At 43.8% G+C, this 21,207-nt stretch overlaps 1 protein-coding gene across 1 annotated transcript; it reads right to left on the reverse strand.

Annotated features, from left to right (window-relative positions):
• Positions 1-4,930: 4,930 nt before the first annotated feature.
• CDKN2AIPNL (CDKN2A interacting protein N-terminal like) lies at positions 4,931-13,914 on the reverse strand. The gene is made up of 3 exons (XM_028528995.2): positions 13,626-13,914; positions 12,297-12,396; positions 4,931-6,671 (listed from the first exon to the last, which is right to left on the reverse strand). The coding sequence occupies exons 1-3, from the start codon at positions 13,862-13,864 to the stop codon at positions 6,660-6,662; spliced, it is 351 nt and encodes a 116-aa protein (XP_028384796.1). The 5' UTR covers positions 13,865-13,914; the 3' UTR covers positions 4,931-6,659.
• Between the last annotated feature and the right edge of the window lie 7,293 nt (positions 13,915-21,207).

The following is a 21,207-nucleotide window of genomic DNA, read 5'->3' on the forward strand; positions in this document are numbered from 1 at the left end:
TAGAAATATTCTTGAGTCTGCACACCCCACCTCCCCAAAATAAGTTCCTTGAATATGATAAACTTCTAGAGCTGATCTAAAAAGTTTTAGTCTCATAGATGGAAGTATGGGGGTGCTATTTAGTAACAGTCTCTTGCACTCAGTAAATAAGATACCTGTCTGCTTAGTTTACTCACTTAAGTATGCTTAGAGAACTCCAGGGCTCACAGCACAATTAGAGTTACATCTAAGGTATTTTGATCTCTCATTTACCCCAAGTTTTGAGACCAAATTTTTAGGTGTTGGTGGTGCTTATTTTACAGTTCTTTTCTGTCACATTCAGCAACGCAGAGTCCCAAAGGAATACATTGTGTGGGGATTGTGTTAATAGAAAAGTCAACGGTTGAAAAGCTATTAAAGGTCAGTGAAATTGTGCATAGTACAGGCTTTATGCCAAGGTGTGCCCTCTTACTTGAGTTCCCATTTAGTTAGGAAAAACCTGAGCTGCTATCAGATAAAGGGAAAGATTCGTTATCTTTGGTTATTCTAGTATTTGAGAGAGCAAAGATATTATAAACAAAATCTTGTTGAAACAATTGACTTTTTCCCCTATCCTTTCAAAAATAATACAGGATTATGTGCTATTCTTTCAGTAATTTCTGCCCACCATCACTACAGCTTTTTAAAACAATTTTATTAGCAATGTCTTAAGTTTTTAAGCTTTCCTATTCATAGCATAAACTAGGGCTTTTTTTAGGGCCAAAAAGATAAATGAGCCCTTTACAAACCTTGTTGGGTATGTGACTGACTCAGCAACTTTAGCTCCTTGCTGGCTGAATTCAAGAACCCTGAAAGGAAGGGCTCCAGGCTTCCTCTTTGGCATATGGAGGATTCAGACTTGGGTGAGAACCCTGCATGCACTTCGGGAAGTCTGTCATAGAGTGCTAAGGCTTGGCACTCATGTGATGCTCTTGTTTATCAGTGACTTCTGGAGGAATAAGTTTGCGAGGACTCTAGTATATAGAGCGTGTACTCTCCTGAGTGAAAGTAAATAACCTTTTACCTGGTATGGAGGTCTTTATATGGTGATGATGGTCTTGGTTACAAGTACGATGCTTCTGTATTCTTTGGGGGAGGTTAGCTGGTATCAAGTCTTACCAGGAAGACTGAGATCCTTAAAGTGGCACTGGGTTGGGAACTTGTGTAGAGGGGACCAGAGCCTATTGAAAAGATCCTCAGGCTCTATCATCTTGAACCATTTAGTTGTCATTCTTCCTGGGATGCAGGAGGGGTTCTGTGGTGTCTTGAAAGTTACTAAAATGCAGCTAGGACCACTTAAGGCAGACCAAATAGTGCTTCCTGTCTGAAGCCAAAGGATACAGCTGTCCTGTTCCTTTCCCCCTTTCCAAACAAGGCCTTCTGCTCAGAAGACCACAGCCCATCAGCCTAATTGGACTAGCAGCACTCCTGAGTGGGATAGTGTCACCTGGCTTGCTGCTCTTCGGCTGACCTCTGTATGACATCTTTCTGCAAAAGTGATTTGGGAGATTTCAGTGTTTTTGCGTTGGTGCTGGTACAAAGACAACAAGAAACTGGAATGCTCTCGGCCTGATAACCATCCTGGGCAGAGGACAGGAAAGAATTGAAGCCTGCCTACATCATTGGCTTTAGCTCAAGTCTAGAAAAGCTAGATTAGTAACCTTGCCGTGTTTTAGTGGGCTTCAGGTTATAGGCATGGGCACATAAGGCTGTGGTTTCAGGTAGACACCCCAATAACACCAGCAGGTGGGGGGAGAGGTGATCCTGGGGGCACGGCAGGGTACAGCGGTCTTTTACAAGCAGTGAAGGATCAGTGGGACCTGGTGGTGGTGAGGTTGATGAACCCATCTGTTCCGGAAAGTTCCCTGGCCTTTGTTAGTCTTTAACGTGTCAGTTCATTGACAGGGGTTAGGTATTCTACACCAGAGCAGCTTCAGACCACAGTCACTATGGCACCCCCTAAAAACCAAGTCTGAGAGATCAGGCTGTAGGAGCAACATTATAACTACCAAAGATTGGAACTTAAAGCCAAAAAATGGGAACTGCTTTTCAGACAGCCTCTGGCAGGCAGTAGATGGACAGACCTAGGCAAGAGGCCAGTAGGGCACAGGACCTCCAGGGTCCACGCTCCAAATCCTCTGGGGACACTTTGATTAGAAATTTGGTTTTTCTCGTAATAAAAGGAGTACATAGTAATTTGGTAAGCAGAAAGGTAGAAGGAAGCATGAATCATTGTCTCACTACCTGAGGAGCTGGAAACAACTGGTTTAGTCCCTGCCAGGTGGCTGGGTTCATTGGAGTGGTGTCCTGAACACGTGTGCACACACATTACAGGTTCTGTCTCTGCTCGGGCACATGCTTCAAGTTGCAGTTCAGTCCCCAGTCAGGGCGCATATCAGTGTTTCTTCCTTCCTCTCTAAAATCAATGGACATATCCTTGGGTGATGATTTAAAAAAAAAAAAAAAAAAGGCTGGTTTAAGGCCAAAGGGGACCACAGGTTTCACGTGATCCAAGCCCAACTGTTCCGAACCTGAGGCCTACAAATCACACTGAGTGGTAAGTAATCTAGCCAGTTTGCAGGATTAGACCCCAGGGCAAGCCTTCGGCTAGTCAGTCAGTGCTATGGCACAGACCATATTCACAGAAAGGAGCACACCTACAGGCTTTGCAAGCCCCAGGCCCCTGGATCCACATGCTATAGGAGTACTGGGGCACCCAGTGTGGAGGGAGGAGTGCAGTGGGCACATGAGCTCGGGGCAAGGCTGGCCTCTCCCTTCTGGAGGTTGTGCTTCTGCCCCCGCCCCCCTCCCCTGCCCAGAACAGCTTGACTTTCATGTCGCATTGCTCAGTGCCTGCTGCTGTTCACTGTGAACATACCAGTAGTACCTAATGGGTGACAAGTCATATGGTAGACCCTGCTTCACAGCTTGAAAAGGCACACACATTGGTAGCCCTGGGGATGGAGCCTGGTCTGGTGGGGTGATTGTGGGTGCTCATTTTTCTTTCATGTAAGTTTAAGTTAGTTGAAACATTTCATACCTTCCCAGTTTGGCCTCAGGGAAAGTGGGGCAGGAATGAAACTGCGAGTTTACCAGCTACCAGTTACTTACACAGACAGTTTTTCCATTAAATCCTCCAGTAGAGATGTAAGTAGGATCATCCCCACCTTGCAGATCCCTACCCTGAGGTAAAGTCTCAGGAAGAAACAGCTACCAGTTCACATTTACCAGGTTCTGTCGAACATTCGTAACAGGAGAAAATGTCAACGGGAAAGGGAAATGCAGCCCTGAGAGGAGATTTTGGTGCTAGCATTCACATCAAAGTGTGTGCTCTAGGCCCACACAGTTCAAGGTTGACCTTACTCCATTTCACTAAAAAGGGGAGTACCAAGATTCGCCTCAGGCCCCTAACAGTTTCTTTGTCCGTCAAGCAAATAGGTTGGTGAGCCATCGTCAGATATTTTTGGTTCATTAACCTACTTTTCCTAGGCAGGGAAAGGTGGGACTTGGGCTGCAACTGCCAGGGTTGAATTTTGAAGAGGTGTGCTTCTCTGACAGCACTGTCAGGGGAAAAAGCTCTGGTTCATATGGTTGGGGACAGATGAGAATTAGCTCTATCTAATGGGAGCTTAACAGTCTCAATTTTTACTATTTGATTTCCAAGGACATCTCTGTTCAGATGATGTTACCTTACCTCCTCAGCCAGTCCTCTTGCCAATAGACAAGGCTTCAAGCCCCCCTCCACGTGTGATGGGAACACATGCAAAGGACTCTGCCCCTACTGGTGGCATGAGAAAACCCAAACCAAAATGACAGCCAACACTGCCACCCCTAGCCCTGTGAGTCATAACTTGGGACAGAGTAACCTTTTGCTTTTCACCTAAATAAATAGGTATTGTCACTTGCTACTGTTGATTTTAATGAAAAGCAAGCAATGCAAGATTCTTTTTCTCCCCTGAAGAATTTGTGTATTTGTGTGAGTTAAAAAAACTCTCGCCTCTTAAGATCTTTTGTTTACTCATTCCTACAGAACCAAAAGGTGTCCCTAAACTGGTCCCATGACTAGATGACAAACAGACCCAGAAGTTGACCGTCTCCTTCCAGACATAAGCGTCCCCCGGGGAAACACTAATTTACCTGACATACAGGGTAATAGAAATCTCATTTCAGATGCAACACTATTTGCATGGCCATTTACTAGAAAGCAAAGTATCAGAGGCAGTGACTGCCATTTCTCCCAGTGCCGGTGGAATGGTAAACCACAGGTCCAGATGGATCCTGGAAAAGTTCAGAGGGAGTCCTCTCCCCTGCGAAGGTAGAGGACTAATCCGGTGGGGCATAAGGCTAAGGAATGTTTCAAAGAATTTTCTGGATAACAAAAGGGTATCACTGTTAACTAAACACCCTAAACTATTCTGTTAGTACTGGCACTTGCTTTTCACAAGGTATTAAGACTTACATCTTTCACAGAAGAAACTTCATTCCTAGTCATATTTGAAGGTAATACTTCATGTCTCCTCCTAAGATATCACTTGACCCATACCCCCTCTTGGGCAGGACTATATAAAGGAGCAGCCTGTGCCTTGTAGCTTACTTAAAGCTGGTGTGAGCTCCCATTACAGCTCGGAGTGGACCATTTTACCTACACCACAAGGAGTGCCACTATGCAAAAAATTAGATTTCTATTCTGGAAAAACACAGGATGAAATTATGAAATACTGGCTACTTTTATGGGTTAGACAACCATAGAGACTGTAAAGATGAGAAGAAAAAGCTACTTAAACAGGAAATAATTAAACCCATCAGAAAATTTGATTTTGGTTAACTAGAGAAGTCTTCAAAAATAAACTGAAGAAGATGGGGGGTAATCAGTTCACAATGTAAGTTTGCTGAACACAAGGATACATTCCTGACAGGGTATTAATTTATTGGGACATTATAGAGAAAATAGAATCAATCATGAGAAACAGAAAATGCATTTTTAAAAGTGAATAACCACACTCTGACTTTTCCACCTTATCATTTGGGGTTTTTTAAGCCTCACAAATTTGTGTAGATAAGCAGCAAGGAAAGAGGCTAGGCTACATTGAGGAAGAGGGTCAGGTTCATTAAGCATGTGCTTGGCCCTCTAACACCTTGACCCTGGCCACATTTCTTGGTGGTAGATATGAACTCTTTTCAGGTAAGAGTGGGGGAGAAAAGTGGCTTGTCCAAGGGTATAGATTAGAGATCCTGTTTCTTCCCTTGGTCCACCCTAATGGTCACTATAGACTAGAGCTAAAAGCTGCCCAGAGAGAGGAGGCTGATCCAAGGTATACAGCTTGGCCATAGCCTTGAGCCATGGGCAACTCATCCCACTTCCCCGCCCCAGATACCCTGCTACCCAGATATACACAGCCAGCTTTCCTTTAGTGCTGGGTTTACCAGTAGGTTAAGGTAGGGCAGGACCCCACTGTCATTCACTAGTGTCCCCAGGATCAAGCACCAGGATTACTGAACCCTGCTGAGTGACTCTTACATTGCTGCCCCCTACTTGAAGTCCCTCTCCTCAGTATTTATGCCTAGAGATAAGTACTTAATGGTGGATACTAAATAAGAAAGAGGAACAGGGAGAGGGTAGAGAACAGATGTATTAACTAAAAGGGGGAAAGTAGTGCCAGCATTTCGGAGCAGAGCAGCACTGCAATAAAGAATTTCTTGTGCTTGGCAATTCCTCAAGTCTAGTAGAAGGTAAGAGCCTCAGGCTCCCTCCAGAAAAAGAAAGTGTGGGCTTTACTCAGCAGCAGGGAGACCTGGAGAATCTACAGACCAACTGGCTGCCTAGACCAAACTGGAATCTCTAGTCAATTTTAAAATAAGGTCAGATACATTTCTGTAGGCTGCTGCTTTGCCTGCTGCTTTGCATGAGCTGATGGGTACCTGAGGCCTATGCTTTGATTCTTACTCCTCTCTTTAAAAAAAGAGGAGTGTGGCCCTGGCTGGTGTGGCTCAGTGGACTGAGTGCTGGTCTGTGATCCCAAAGGTTGACAGTTCAATTCCCAGTCAGAGCACTTGCCTGGATTGCAGGCCAGGTCCCCAGTTAGGGATGAGCAGGAGACAACCAATCAATGTATCTCTCTCACACTGATGTTTCCTTCCCTCTTTTTCTCTCTCCCTTCCCCTCTCTCTAAATAAAAACCCTTTAAAAAATGAGTGTGTGCAGGGCAGTGAGTGGAGTGTATGGGCAGCGCAAACTCCAGACAATAGGAAATAAGGGATCTGGTTTGCCTCAGTGGGGAAAAAGACAATAAGACCAGAATTGCACTTAAAAGGTACACTGTTGAGAAATCCAAAGTGTAAAGTCCATTACCTGCCATTATTACATCAACATAAAAAAATAAGCATTTTTAACAAAAAGTCTTGATATTCAAAAACTAAAAAAGGGCGTGATTTATAAATACATAAATATCCACGAATACTTTTAGAATGATAGGTACTGAAAGAATGAGACCTTTTAAAATATCCCTTTCATTCCAACTGCCTCTTTCCTTTGTGTTGGTAACGCCAGGAGTTTTAAGAGACCTTCTGTGGTCAAAGTCACATTTGTCCCGTCTTCCTCTCTAGCCTGTAGCTGATAATGAAAATGTGATGAATCTTCTGCCTTAGCTTTGATGCTGGGGAGGAAAAAAAGAAAAGGTTATATAGCCATGTAATCCAGTGAATCAGATTCATAAATTAAAATACAGCAGGGATGCAATATTTATGTCCTACCCAGATAGTTAGTAGACTTAGAAATTAATATTTTACTGCATTCAGAAAATTCAGCAGAACTCTGACCATACCATCCATTTGGAAGCCAGAACCTAATTTTTTTGTCACCTGTGATCTATAAATGTTCACAATTTAATGTGATAATGGAAATACTTCAAATATAACTTTTTTTCCTGGCCTGCTTTGCAATGAAAGGCTCTAAAAGCAGAATCAACAAACACTTATTGTTCTAAATAAAAATCGGCTAGATCCAGGTAGTAATTCATAACAGTTCACATTCAGGCAGAACATTCAGGAGATGTGAAGGTTATGTATTTCTGGATTTCACACTATTAGAAACTGTAAACTTCAAATAGTGGCAAAATGAAGCAAATACACTCTGGGTACTCACCAGCACCTTTGGTAAATTTAAACTTGGCTTTAGACAACTTTTAAGCATGGTGTGAAGAAATCATTTTTGCTGTCACCTTGCATTTGAATGGATTTCCTTAACATTTAGCAGTATGAATGAATCAGAGAGCCTTCTTAGTATCAGAGTTTTCAAGGAATGACCTATTTCCTGCTAAGCCTATTACTCCAGTCTTTCTGAAAAATGAAAAGGCAAAATTCCTCAGCAAAAATAAAAGTTTTTTAATCCTTATTCAAGGACATTTTTTTCCCATTGCTTTTTAGAGAGAGATGAAGGGGGAGAGAGAGAAACATTGATTGGTTGCTTCCCGTATGCACTCAGACTAGGGATCGAACCTGCAAGTTAGGTATGTGCCCTGACTGGGAATCAAACCTGAAACCCTTTGGTGTACAGGACAATGCTCCAACCAGCTGAGCCATACAATCCAGGGCTTTTCTCCTTTTAGAAGAATGTAATATCACCTAAAGAAACCATCTTTAGTCCAAAGGGAAGGAGATTCCCTAAGCCGTGTCTGAGTTCTGGTAAGACAGACCAAGACCACAGTAGCACAAGAGTTGCCACTGGCTTTGGCTGCTGCAAGTACGTTCTTTGACACATGGTGTTGGCTGGCAGGTGAGTGACTCATCCTGGGCACCTGGCAACAGACTGGCCCATGGGGTCGGACAGACCTTTTCTGGCTTCTAGTGCATAAAGGGGGAAAAGTAGCTTTACTGAGCATTTAACCTTGGTAATGCAAGGCAAAACCTGATTTAACTAATCTGACAGGCTATTAAAAAACAACAAATACTTGCCACCTTAGAATCACATCTTCCCTGGCTATGTAGCTCAGTTGGTTAGAGTGTTGTCCTGATATGCCAAGGTTGCAGGTTCAATCCCCAAAAAGAAACAACCAATGAATGCATAAATAAGTGGGACAATAAATCAATGTTTCTCTCTCTCAAATCAATAACTAAATCTTTTTTAAAAACCTCCATTACATTAAAGTTTGCCAAAACTGCACATAACGCACAAAAAAAGAACCTCTTGAGCCCTGGCTGGTGTGGTTCAGTGGATTGAGCACTGGCCTGTGAATCAAAGGGTTGCCAGTATGATTCCCAGTCCAGGGCACATGCCTAGGTTGCAGGCCAGGTCCCCAGTAGGGGGCATGTGAGAAAGAACCATACACTGTTGTTTTCCCCTCTTCCTCCTAGCCTTCCCCTCTGTCTAAAAATAAATAAAATCTTAAAAAAAAGGCCTCTTGAAATGCAGACATTTATTTTTCTAACTTCTCTTTCACTTTTCCATTCTGCCATTTTTCTTCATGGATAAAAATGTTTTCAGGGAAAATAGACAACTAATTAAGTTGACAAATTCTTTCTGTGAGCCAATAATGACAGCTTCCTAGTCAATCACTCCTCTTTCTCCTTAAGACAATGCCTTGGAAATGTTAACTGACAGTCGTAGTGATGACAGCCTTCCTAAGTATGCTGTTGCTCATTTGTTAATCACTGCTCATTAATGGGTAAAGCTGGTCAACCACAAAGGCTGCTGGTAGGTGCTTAGGGATGGCTGTTAGATATCTGAGATTGTTCGATCAATGTATTTCTTTGAATCTCCCTCTTTCAAAAGAAAAATCATACAATGCAACTGCTTGACAAATATCACCAGAGACCAATGCTCATTTCTTTCATCAGACAAAAAAAAAAAAAAAAAAAAAAAAAGCTGGACAGACTGCAGAGATGTACTTCCCTCAAAACTGCAGAATAGCCATGAAGTATTTTTAAAATCCTACTTTAAAGAGCTTATGTCCCTAAGTCATCATCACTGTCCAGTCCTAAGATAGCAACAATGCCAGTTGATTCATTTCCACTTGCTCAATAGCTTTAAAACCCAACTAAACTCTCATTTTAGAGATGAGGGTCAATTCTGGGCAGAACTACAACAGACATTTTAAGGTGCATGGTTCAGTGTTTTTGTTTTGTTTTGTTGTCTCTGGGCTGGCAATGTTACTTAAGGTTTGCCACCCTCTACTACATGCAGAAACCTCAGGCAAGAGACAAAAGAACTGCTGCGAAGTCCCCACAGATCTTTCCAGTGGGTTCTCAAGGCAGCCTTACGTGGAGAGGGGACAGCCTTCCACACCACAACACAAGTCTGTCCTGGCACACGGATCAGATGACTTGTTCTCAGGGTGGACTGTTCTAGAAGAGTCTTAATTGGCTGCTCTACTACATACCCTCTGAGTACCTCGCTTTTCAGGATCAACTGAGTTCCATTTTCAGTGGCATCAGGAGTCTAAAATTAAACTTGGGCCCTGGCTGGTGTGGCTCAGTGGGTTGATCACTGCCCACAAACCAAAAGGTAGGGGGCTCAATTCCCAGCCAGGGCACAGGCCTGGGCTGCTGGCCAGGTCCCCAGTTGGGGCACGTGTAAGAGGCAACTGATCAATGTATTAACATTGTTGTTTCTCTCCCTCTCTTCCTCCTTTCTTTCCCCTCTCTCTAAAACATAAAATCTTTTTTTAATTTTTAAAATAAATAAAATTAAACTTGGTTACTAAGAAAACATAATTTATATTCAAAGGAAGTTGAAATATATGTAATCGAAAAGTGCTACAGAAGTATAGGCTTCTCCTAGCTGGTGTAGCTCAGTGGATTGAGCACGGGCTGCAAACCAAAGGGTCACCAATTTGATTCCCCATCAGGGCACATGCCTGGGTTGCGGGCCAGGTCCCCAGCATGGGGCACGTGAGAGGCAATCACACATTGGTATTTCTCTACTTCTCTAAAATTGAATAAATAAAGTCTTAAAAAAAAAAGTATAGGCTTCCTCCAGGTAGCCGGATGCTAATGATTAGTCTGATGGCAAAGCCAGTTTCCTGCTTGAGAACTATTCTCTAGAGGCTACTGACATTGTGCGATGACAGGGTCAAAAATGGACATCCCAGGGCAGGGAAACTTGAGGTTCAACACCCATTTAACAGTGTATAACAGTTTAGAAAGACCCTTCTCCAACACACACATGTGACCTTCACACCGGTCCACGGGTAATGTTAGGGACATGAAGGTCAATTACAAAACCATGTTGGTCTGTCCTGGAGGCTGCAGCCCAAATTCCACGGAGTGATCTGATCTCCAACAGCCTGGCGTGACTGGAAAGCACAGCTACAGATGAGAGGGAGAAGTGTACTATAAACCAGAAAGTTGATGTGGAAGATCTTAGGAAGGGCAGAATACCTCTTAGGAGCAAGGAAAGAATCTGCCACAAGCAGTAAGAAGAGGATCAGCCCTGACCAGGTAGCTCAGCTGGTTAAGAGCATCCTGATGAGCCAAGGCTGCAGGTTCAATTCCCAGTCAAGACACAAGAATCAAGTATGAACCAATGAATGTGTAAACAAGCAGAACAACAAATTGATATCTCTCTCTCCTTTCTCTCTAAAATCAGTAACTTTTTAAAAAAAGATTTTATTTATTTATTTTTAGAGAGGGAAGGGAGGGAGACAGAGAGAGAGAGAAACAACAATGTGCGGTTGCTGGGGGTCATGGCCTGCAACCCAGGCATGTGCCCTGACTGGGAACCGAACCTGCGACACTTTGGTTCACAGCCCGCACTCAATCCACTGAGCTACACCAGCCAGGGCTTAAAATCAGTAACTTTTAAAAATTAAGAAAAAGTAAAGGCTCACTCTATTCCCTGCCTGCCCCTACCAGCAACTCATCTCTCTGAGACACTGAAGGATTTACTGCCAAGATTTTTAAAAGTACTACATGAGAGGATCCAAACAAATTCCCAATTCATACAGTTCCCTGGCTAAAAACAGTAGCCCCTGTTAATAGCTGATCTTAAAAACAAAATAGCCCTTGAACACCAACCTAAAGCTTTTGATACCAGGTTCAGATTTTAAAATACTTTTATGGGAAAACTGTCTGAAATCAAATTGGGATGTGCTGTCTGGGGCTAAAGTACTTTTTAGGTGGCTGAGGATCTGACTTAGTTCCTAGTTACCCACACAGAAGGGGGCATCTTTATATGTCCTGCAAAACCCTAATTAGGGAGAGGCAAGGGCTTACCTATATTTCTGATGGTAAAACTAAAAAAAAGGGCCAGCAGTCTTTTATTCTATCGCTTTGGTCAATTCCGTAAGCATTTTCTGAGCACCTTCTCTGAGGTATGACTACTACATTTTGGAGTTAGAAAGACTAAATCTTTAGATACCACCTCAAGAAGCTTACAATCTACTCTTAAGAGGCCTGGGTAAAGTGCCAAAAAAAAAAAAGCAAAGAAACTTGGGGAGACCCAGGCAAATGCAAAAAGCACGTCTTGGGAGAGTCTGAGAAGCTGGGTTCTCATCACCTGAACTTCTTTCTGCTCTAGTCTCCATGGCCCCAGCCCAAGGATCCAGAAACACGGCTCTTGAGGCAACAGATCACTGTGTGGAAATTCCATGGCCTCATGCCAGACTAAGCCCTGCAGAGTATGGACCACTATGATGTGTGGGCATGACTCCATCTACATTCCTCTCAGTAAGACGGAGAAGCCAAATAAGGCTGGTCAGGCCCTCACCTGTTGGGTTAAGGATGCATTAATGTTACCAACAAGATTTTTTTTAGTAAGTGAGAAACTATAGCACTCTTCTAGCCAGTGTTTTCTTTAAAAAATCACACAAAAAGCTCAAAACAATGTTCCTAGAGGAACTGAAAAGGCTGAGTTTGTGTTACTACACCAACAATGCATAATTTATCATTCTGTTGTTACCTAGATATGCGAAGGTTTATACCAATTTCAGAGAAATAAAAATGAAAGGGCTTAGATCTCTGGGATAGTAAAGGAGCATTTAGTAAACAGTACAGCCCAGGGTTGTGTAGCTCAGGTGATTGAGCATGGGATGTGAACCAAAGGGTCATTGGTTTGATTCCCAGTCAGGGCACATGCCTGGGTTGTGGGCCAGGTCCCCAGTGGGGCCATGTGAGAGACAACCACACATTGATGTTTCTCTCTTTCTCCCTCCCTCCCCCTCTCTCTAAAAATAAATAAGTAAAATCTTAAAAAAAAAAGAAAACTACATACTCTAATACATCACCACAAACACAGGAGCTGTTAACTCTACACCATTTCAAACGCACTTGGAAATCCTGTTTACCTTTTTCATTAGTTCACTTCTGGTAGTAAACTGCGGTAGGTCTTCCACTTCAATCCCATCAGCCATTTCCATCACCTTATCTAAAAGGTCTTTGTTGTAACTGCACAATAAAAAGTAGTAAGGTTAAAAACCTTGGGAGACTGACTTCGCAGTATGGGGCTAACAAGAAACTGCAGGTAAAGGCACTGCAGACTCAACTCTCAGAGGACTGACTTGATACCACAGGGGAAATCAATACGTGTTCAGCAGCAAGTTAGTTACCAGTTCTTCCCACCTGGGGATACAGAAGTGGCTCTTGGAATGCCAATAGGGCAGGTATTTCAAATTTACAAAACACACAAACAGATTTACAAAACAGAAGCACTGTGCATACATCCGGCAGCATATATTTGTGGATATGGTATGAGGGCCCAAAACTTTAGTTTTTGAACACATGGAATGATGGTCTAATGAAAAATAACATTATTTATTCATTTATCCAATTTTCTGACATTTGCCAAATCTTGGATCCTGTTAACCAGGATGTCTCAGGGGTACCTGGAAGGCAGAGAAAAGGGAGGGGTGTGACTGGTGCTGCTTCCTCAAATTTTGTTCTAATAATCCACAACATCTGAAAGCAAAATCAAGTGGCTTAGGGCTAGAGGGACTATGTGACCAGAGTCAGCCAAAGGGAGCACAAAACGCAGGACTAAACTGCGTCATTTTATTCCAACATAATTTTAGGAAACGCTAAAATAAAAGGATGACTTGCCACCTTCTTCATGGTTGGGTGGAGGGGGGATGCAAGGCATCTGTTACTTTTGTAACAGTAAAGGCAGTGAGGCCAAGGCTGGCTCTGCTCAGGGTCCGGCAGACTGGGGAGTGGGAAGAGCCAAGGCCCACAGATTACATCCTACCAGAAGCTGCAAGGGCCTAGGCACGTCACCTCCCCTCTCTCAGCTTCTTCATATGTAAATTGGGGATCTCGGTTTCCTCCTGTGCATTGTCCAAGTGGATGAAAGGAGCTAATGGACTTGAAATGCACTCTGCAAAGGTGATGGTTTGAGCTAATAGTAGCAATACAAATAAAAACGGACATTTTAGAGTCCAGCCAGGTACTGAGCTATTGCTAGATAGTAGCCTGTGCTAAGTGTTTTTCACCCTTTAATACTGTAATCATCACAACTCATTTTCCAAATGAGGAAACTGGGGTTCAGAGAGGTCATAAACATCTTTCCAGGCGGCTGGCTAAGGGTGGGAATCAGACGTAGGCCAGGCTAGCGCGGTTGGAAGTTGGGGGCGGGATCAGCCCGGGGCAAGGGGTGCGGGTCGGAAAGCTGGGGTCCGCACCTGCAACCCAGGAAGAGGTGGTTGGCCCAGACCATGGAGAGGGACAGCAGCTGGTCCAGGCGGCCGCCGCCGTCGGGCGGGTCGCGGTAGTCGGGCAGGTGGCGCAGAATGAATTCCATGCGGGCCTTCCACTGCTTCTCGCTCTCGGAGTAGGAGCGGAACTGCTCGGCAAAGTCGGTCGCCTGCCGTACCCCCGAAATCAACTCCTCCACGGCTGCGGCCGCCTCGCCACCCACCATGGCGCCCTCCGCCGCCGAGGGCCAGACCCTCCCGCCGCCTTCCCGACACGCACCGCGCCACCTCTCGCCGGCTAGAGGGGCGGTACACGACTGCTCCGGAGGACCGGACCGAAGCGCCCTCGCCGGGCGCGGAGGCCTGACCGTTCGGTCCCTAAGACCTCCGCAGCCCACGGCTCCCGGGCGCAAGGGCGGTTCTCGGTGGACCCCGTGAGGAACCGGTAGGGAAACGGAGACTCCCTTCCCCCGCCGCCCCGTTCCAAGCACAGAGACCCGGCGCCCCTCAGCAGCTGGATGCCAGTCACAGCTGTGCTGTGTCCTTGCCCTGAGGGTTTCCTGGGCACCCGGCCCACAGGCGAATTTCCTCAGTTCCGAGGACTTTTACGTGTATTTTCTTCTGTGATTCCCAGAAGCCTCTACACCCCACCCAGGTTGTGTGTGGCCCACCTTCCTTGAGGGCGTCATCCTTGCAACTAAATACCTGCCAGGCCCTTTGCCGGGTGCTGGGGTTGCAATGAGAGGAAACTTAGAGCCCTGCTTCAATGAACTTTACCATCTCCTGAGGAAGGCAGACGCTAGTGAAATACGTAATTGGTCAGGTGAAAATTTTTAACGTTGACATATTTTAATAAGGAAGAGGCCCAGAGTGCTAGGAGCATAAATAAGCAAGAGGCCTGATCTAGGCCTGGGGGGTCAATGAAATGATGCCGGAGAGCTGAGAGATGAGCAGAAATCAACTACGTAAAGAGGAGCAGGCCGTGGCAAGAGAGAGCATGCCTGGTCAGAGAACAGCAAGAGCTGTGTAACAGAGTCCCAGAGTCGGGGACAGCAGAGGAGGTGAGGCCAAGAGATCAACAAGGACGGTAGGCCGTGGTAGAGACTGTGGTCTAGATCCTAAGAGGAATAGGGAGCCACTGAAGGATTTTAACCAGAACAGGGACATCTGTGTTTCCAAAAGATGTTGGAAGGATCCAGGACGGATGTGTGCAGAGGAGATGAGCAGGCAAGCTGGCATGACTCTGCTGTCGGTCCTAGGGTCACGTAGCAGACCCCCTGAGGGACAGAAGAGCTTCGTTGCAAGTGGTGAATTTCCCATCGCTGGAAGCGTTCATATAGAGTAAACAAGGAACTCACTTGAGCCAACATCAGCCTTAAGAGATTAATGCCCTAATAAGCTTTTCCATCATCCCCCATTAGATGTGGAGTGTGGAGTGGGGTACAGAACTGACCCTAGGATACAGGATCCAGGGCTCCAGTAAAGGTCCTGTGTTGTGAGTAAGGCCCAGGACCAGAGCTAAGTATGTGCCGTCTGCTGCTTCTGCAGCTTCTGGCGGCACAGTAGCCCCGCCCCCCCCCCCCCAACACCACAAATGCCAGGCAGTCTTATGACTAGACTGTGCCTGCAGACCAAACACTAGGCTCAGTGACATCTCATTGTGGTTAACAATAGGGAGGCATGCTGCACTCACCCCGGAGGGCAGGGAGAGGGTGAACAGGGCTGTGAAGCCAAAGACAGACTCAATCTCCCCACAGCAAGCAGACAGGGGTGCCCAGAGCTGGGCCTCCCACACCCAGTGCAGGAGCTTGTTAAAACAGCAGGTTCCCTGGTCCATTACCAGATTCCCAGAGTCAAGGCCCCAGGTAATTGATTCCACCTGTGACTGACCAAACTTTGAAAAACACTTAATGTTGATAAGGGTTTGCTGAACCAAATTCTTTGTCATCTAATTTTAAGGTACGTAGGCTGGTCCAGAAATAGGAACCTGGGCGCTGGGCCCAGCAGCTGCAGCAACACAGCTAACTCAGCCACTGGGGAGTGAAAAAGCTAAGGGGTCACCCAGTAACTAGCTTATTTAGCATCAGCTTTGACAATGACGAGATAAATGCATATGTGTACCTATACATACGAAGACTTGCATGTAGGTTATAAGAACTCAAAAGTGCACAAACAGATGTCCTTTTTTTAAATATGAAATTGTTGAACTTACACTTTCAAAATGTGAAGCAGAAAAAAATTTTAAATGTGAAGCAGTTTTAAAATGCTGTCATTTTTACTGGACCTTGTGGCAAGTCTGGTCACTGACCAACTTATTGTTTCTGCCACATTCCTATGATTCATATTTTCTTAGAGTCCCTACCCCCATAGACAAGAACCATTTTTCCTGTCTTATTGGTTTAAAAGCCATCTTCATTGAGATACAATTCACCCACCATAAAAGTCACCCATTTAAAGTTTTTAATTCAATTGTCTTAGTGCATTCACAGATTTGTTCAACCATCAACCCAAATTAAATATAGAACATTTCATCACCCCCCAGAAGAAACCCCACACCCATCAGCAATTGCTCCCTTTTCGCTCCAGCCCCTGGCAGCACCTAATCTACTTTTTGTGCCTATGGATTTCCTACTGTGTATGTTTCACATGGAAGGGATCACACACTATATGGTCTTTTATGACTGGGTCTTCCACTTATATCATGTTTTCCAGCTCTATCCATGTTGTAGTATGTGTCAGTATTTCATTCCTTTTTATGGTTGAATAATGTTCCAGTCCATGGATGTACTTCATTTTGTTTATTTATCATTTGCTGGATTTTTTGGTTACTTTTACATTTTGGCTATTTAAATAATGCTGCTATGAACAATCACATACACATTATCATTTGGGAATATATTTTCCATTTTCTTGGATACATAGTGGATTGCTGGGTGTATTTTAACTTTCTGAGGAACTTATACACTATTTTCTGCGGGGTCTATGCATTTGGCGTTCCCACCAGCAGCACACGAAGGCTCCAGCTTCCTCACATCCTTGTGAACACATTGTTTTCCCTTTTTTGATTATAGCCATCTTAGTGGGTACAAAGTAGTAATTCATTGTGGTTTGGGTCTGTATTTTCCTAAGGACTAATTATGTTGAGCAGCTTTCATATGCTTATTGGCCATTTGTAAATCTTCTTTGGAGAAATGTTTATTCAGATCTCTTGCCCTATTTTAAAAATATAGACTTTATTTTTTTAGAGCAGTTTAGATTTACTGCCAAATTGAGTGGAAAGTACAGAGAGTTTCCATACGTTACCCTCCCCCGACCCCACATACACGCAGCCTCCCCCACGATCAGCTTCCTGCACCAGAGGGGTGTGTTTGTTACCCTCATGCATCGTGACCATCCAAGTCCGTAGTTTACACTACATGAGGGTTTGTTCTTGGTGTCGTACATTCTGTGGGTTTTGACAAATGTGTAAGGACATGTGTCTACCATTATGGTAACATACAGAATAGTTTTACTGCCCTGACAATACTAAGTGTCTTTTGAAAATCAAAAGTTTTTATTTTGGTGAAATCCAATTTATTTTTTTCTTTTATGACTCACACTTTTTGGTCCTATCTAAGAAATCTTCGTCTAAACCAATGACATAAATGTTTCCTGTTTTGTTCTGAAAGTTGTATAGTTTTAGGTTTTCCATTTAGGTCTATGATTCATTTCAAGTAAGTTTTTGTATATGATGCAAGGTATGAGTTGTCAAGAGCAATGAAGGGTATAAGATTTTACCCTACTTGCAAGTAAGTTAACAAGTTGCTCTGCTTCAGTGTCAATGGATGCTTGCAAGAGACATAAGGCTTCTAAGGCAGCAACAAAGAACTATTACAGAACAGCAAGCTGTCTAAGCTTCATGTTTGCACTGGTTCCCCTTGGCCCCCAAGTCTCAGGGGCTATGCCGAAAGACCCAGGTGGATGAAGTACAAACAGGTACACACAGAGGGTTTGTATCACAGCTCAGCAACTCCACATTTAGGGAACATCAATTTTTTATGAAGGACTGCAAGCAAACCTGCCCGATCTTTGCCCCAGAACAATACATTATCTTTTTTATCTGGACAGTAAACAAACTTTCCCCTTGCTCTGGAGGTGGACACTATCTCCAGACTGTTTCATGGACAAACATCCTTGAAGAGACAGTCTGGAGCAAAAGGGGAGTTAGTGTCTAACTCTTAAGATATGAAGATACATGGGAGATCCATGGAGAATTGTCTCCCAAAATAGGTTGAGACTCCTCCTTTCTCTCCCCTCCCCTCCCCTTCCTTCTCCCCTCCCTCCCTCCCTTCCTTCCTCCCTTCCCTCCTTCCTCCCTTCCTTCTTCTTTTGCATATGGTTGTCTAATTGACCTAGTGCAATTTGTCAAAAAGACTATTCTTTTCCACTTACTTACCTTGATACTTTCGTCGAAAATCAATTGACCATATATAATGTGTAAGTCTATTTCTGGACTCTATTCTATTCCATTGATGTATATGTCTATCTTTTTATCAATACTATACTGTCTTGAATACTATATAGCTCAGGAGTTAGCAAACTTTTTCTGTAAATGGTCAGCTACATATAATTAATTCTTGTAGCATTTTTTGCTTCTTTTTTTAACATTTTTATTTATTTATTTATTTATTTTTGAGAGAGAGAAAGAAACATGACTCATGGCTCTACCCATTTATGTATTCTTTGGTTGACTCTTGCATGTGCCTTGACCAGGGATCAAACCCATGACCTTAGCCTATCGGGATGGCGCCCCAGCCAACTGAGCTACTCAGCCAGGGCTTTTTGTTTCTTTTTTCAACCATTTTTAAATCTAAAAAAAGGTTTTAGCTATTATGACTTACAAAACAGGCCATAGTTTGCCACCCCTGCTGTAGCTTTATAGTAAGTCCTAAGATCAGATTGTTTGAGCTCTCCAACTGTATTCTTTCACAAATTGTTTTGGCTTTTTAGTCTATTACTTTTTGAGGCACATTTTAGCATTAGTTTATCAATTTCTAGAAAATGGACTACTGGGATTTTAATTGGGATCATATTGAATCTAAGATCGACTTAGAAGAATTAACACTTAACAATATAAAACTTCCAATTCATAACCATGGTATATCTCTCCACATATTTAAATCTTATTGTTATGGTATATTTTATTTTAATTATATTTTATTGATTATACTATTACAGTCATCCAAATTTTTCCCTTCCTGCCCCCGCTCCACCCAGCACTCCCCACTCCCTCAGGTAGTCCCCAGCCCGTTGTTCATGTCCATGGGCCATACCCCATTTCCTATACTGTACCATACAACCCCGTGGCTATTCTGTAAATTCCCATTTATATTTCTTAATCCCCTTACCTCTTCACCCATTTCCCCATAACCCCTCCCATCTGGCAACCATCAAAACACTCTCCATATTCATGAGTCTGTCTCTGTTCTTCTTGTTTGCTTAGTGTGTTTTTTTAGATTCAATTGTTGATAGATCTGTATTTATCACCATTTTATTGCTCACAGTTCTGATCTTTTTCTTAAATAATTCCCTTTAACATTTCATATAATAATGGCTTGATGATGATGAACTCCTTTAATTTTTTCTTGTCTTGGAAGCTTTTTGTCATTCAATTCTAAATGACAGCTTTGCTAGGTAGGGCAACCTTGGCTATAGGTCCCTGCTTTTCATGACTTTGAATATTTCTTGCCAGTCCCTTGTAGCCTGCAAAGTGTCTTTTAAGAAATCAGCTGACAATCTTACGGGAACTCCTTGTAGTTAACTGTTTTTCTCTTGCTGCTTTTAAGATTCTGTCTTTATCTTTAACCTTTGGCATTTTAATTATGCTGTGTCTTGGAGTGGTCCTTTTGCATCCATGTTGATTGGGATTCTCCGTGCCTCCTGGATGTGTATGTCTATTTCTTTCACCAAATTAGGGAAGTTTTCTTTCATTATTTTTTCAAATAGATTTCCAATTTCTTGCTCTTTCTCTTCTCCTTCTGGCATCCCTATGATGTGAATGTTGGACCCATAAAGTTGTCTCAGAGGCTGCTTAAAGCAGTATCCTCATTTCTTTGGATTATTTTTTCTTCTTGTTATTCTGGTTGGTTGTTTTTCATTTATTATGTTCCACATCATTGATTTAATTCTTGGCTTCATCTACTTTACTATTGTTTCCCTATAAATTGTTCTTTACATCAATTAATGAATCCTTCATTTTTGACTGGATCTTTTTTGTGCTGCTGAGGTCCTCACTAAGTTCCTTGAGCATCCTTGTGACCAATTTTTTTTTTGTTTTAAAGATTTTACTTATTTATTTTTAGAGTGAGGAGAAAGGAAGGAGAAAGAGAGGGAAGGAAACATGAATGCGTAGTTGCCTCTCATGTGTGCCCCACACTGGGGACCTGGCCTGCAACCCAGGTATGTGCCCTAACTGGGAATTGAACCAGTGACCTTTTGATTCACAGGCCAGCACCCAATCCACTGAGCCACACCAGCCAGGGCTAAAATCAATGTTTTGAATGCTTCATTGATAGATTGCTTATTTCCATTTTGTTTAGTTCTTTTTCTGGAGCTTTGATCTGTTCTTTCACTTGGGTCATATTTCTTTGTCTCCTAATTTTGGCAGCCTTTCTGTGTTTGTTTCTTTGTCTTAGTAGAGTTGCCATGACTCTGTGTCTTGGTAGTGTGGCCTAAGGTAGCAGATATCCTGTTGGGTCCAGTGGCACATCCTCTTCGATCACCCAAGGTGGGTACTCAAGGTTTCCTTTTCATACAGGCTGAGTACTCCCTCCTCTTATAGTTGAGACTTGATTGCTGTTGGCAGGTCAGTAGGAAGGGTTTTCCCAGGCCAGTCAGCTGCAAGGAGTGGCTGTGATCACTGACCACCAACCTCCACCCTCCATGGAGGACCAACTGTGCAGGGGCAGGTTGGTGGTGCTCCAGTGTGGTCTGTAGCTATTCACTGGGTGAGCAGGCCCTGGGTTTCCCTGGTGGTACGGGCCAAGGTCAGCCCTGTCCTGCATTCTGCCCAGGAACACCCCGCATGAGCTGTATAACAATCTGAAATGGCTACTACTTGTGATGGGCTTGGAAATTCCCAGGTGAAGCCAAACTGTGAGTCTAGGCTGGTTGCTGCTAGTATCAGGCCTGGGGCCACATAGCAAGAGTTATGGGGACTGGGGACTCACTGAGGCCAGCTGTAGCTTGTTTGATAGGATTTAGGAAGTTGTGAAGCATGAATCAAGACCATACATTCATATGGAAAGTCACAGTTAACAGCTTGGGTTGGACAGAGTCTCAGGGGATCTCCAGGGTGGGGAAAACAGTGTTAGCCAGGTTGATGGAGTTTCAGATACAGCACCCTGCCAGCTGGCTCTGTGGCTGTGTGGGGGGAGAGCTCAGAAAAGGGACAGTGGCCTCTGCCCACCATTCTGTATGGGAGAAGGCTGTCCCCCAGCTCCCACCTTGATGTCAGACACTTCAGTTCCTCCCTGCATGCCACTGGTGCTTTTCAAGCTGCTTCCCCAGCGCTGGAGCTCAGAGGGAGTGA

Source organism: Phyllostomus discolor, chromosome 13, assembly GCF_004126475.2.
Source record: "Phyllostomus discolor isolate MPI-MPIP mPhyDis1 chromosome 13, mPhyDis1.pri.v3, whole genome shotgun sequence".
NCBI classification, from domain to species: Eukaryota; Metazoa; Chordata; class Mammalia; order Chiroptera; family Phyllostomidae; genus Phyllostomus; species Phyllostomus discolor.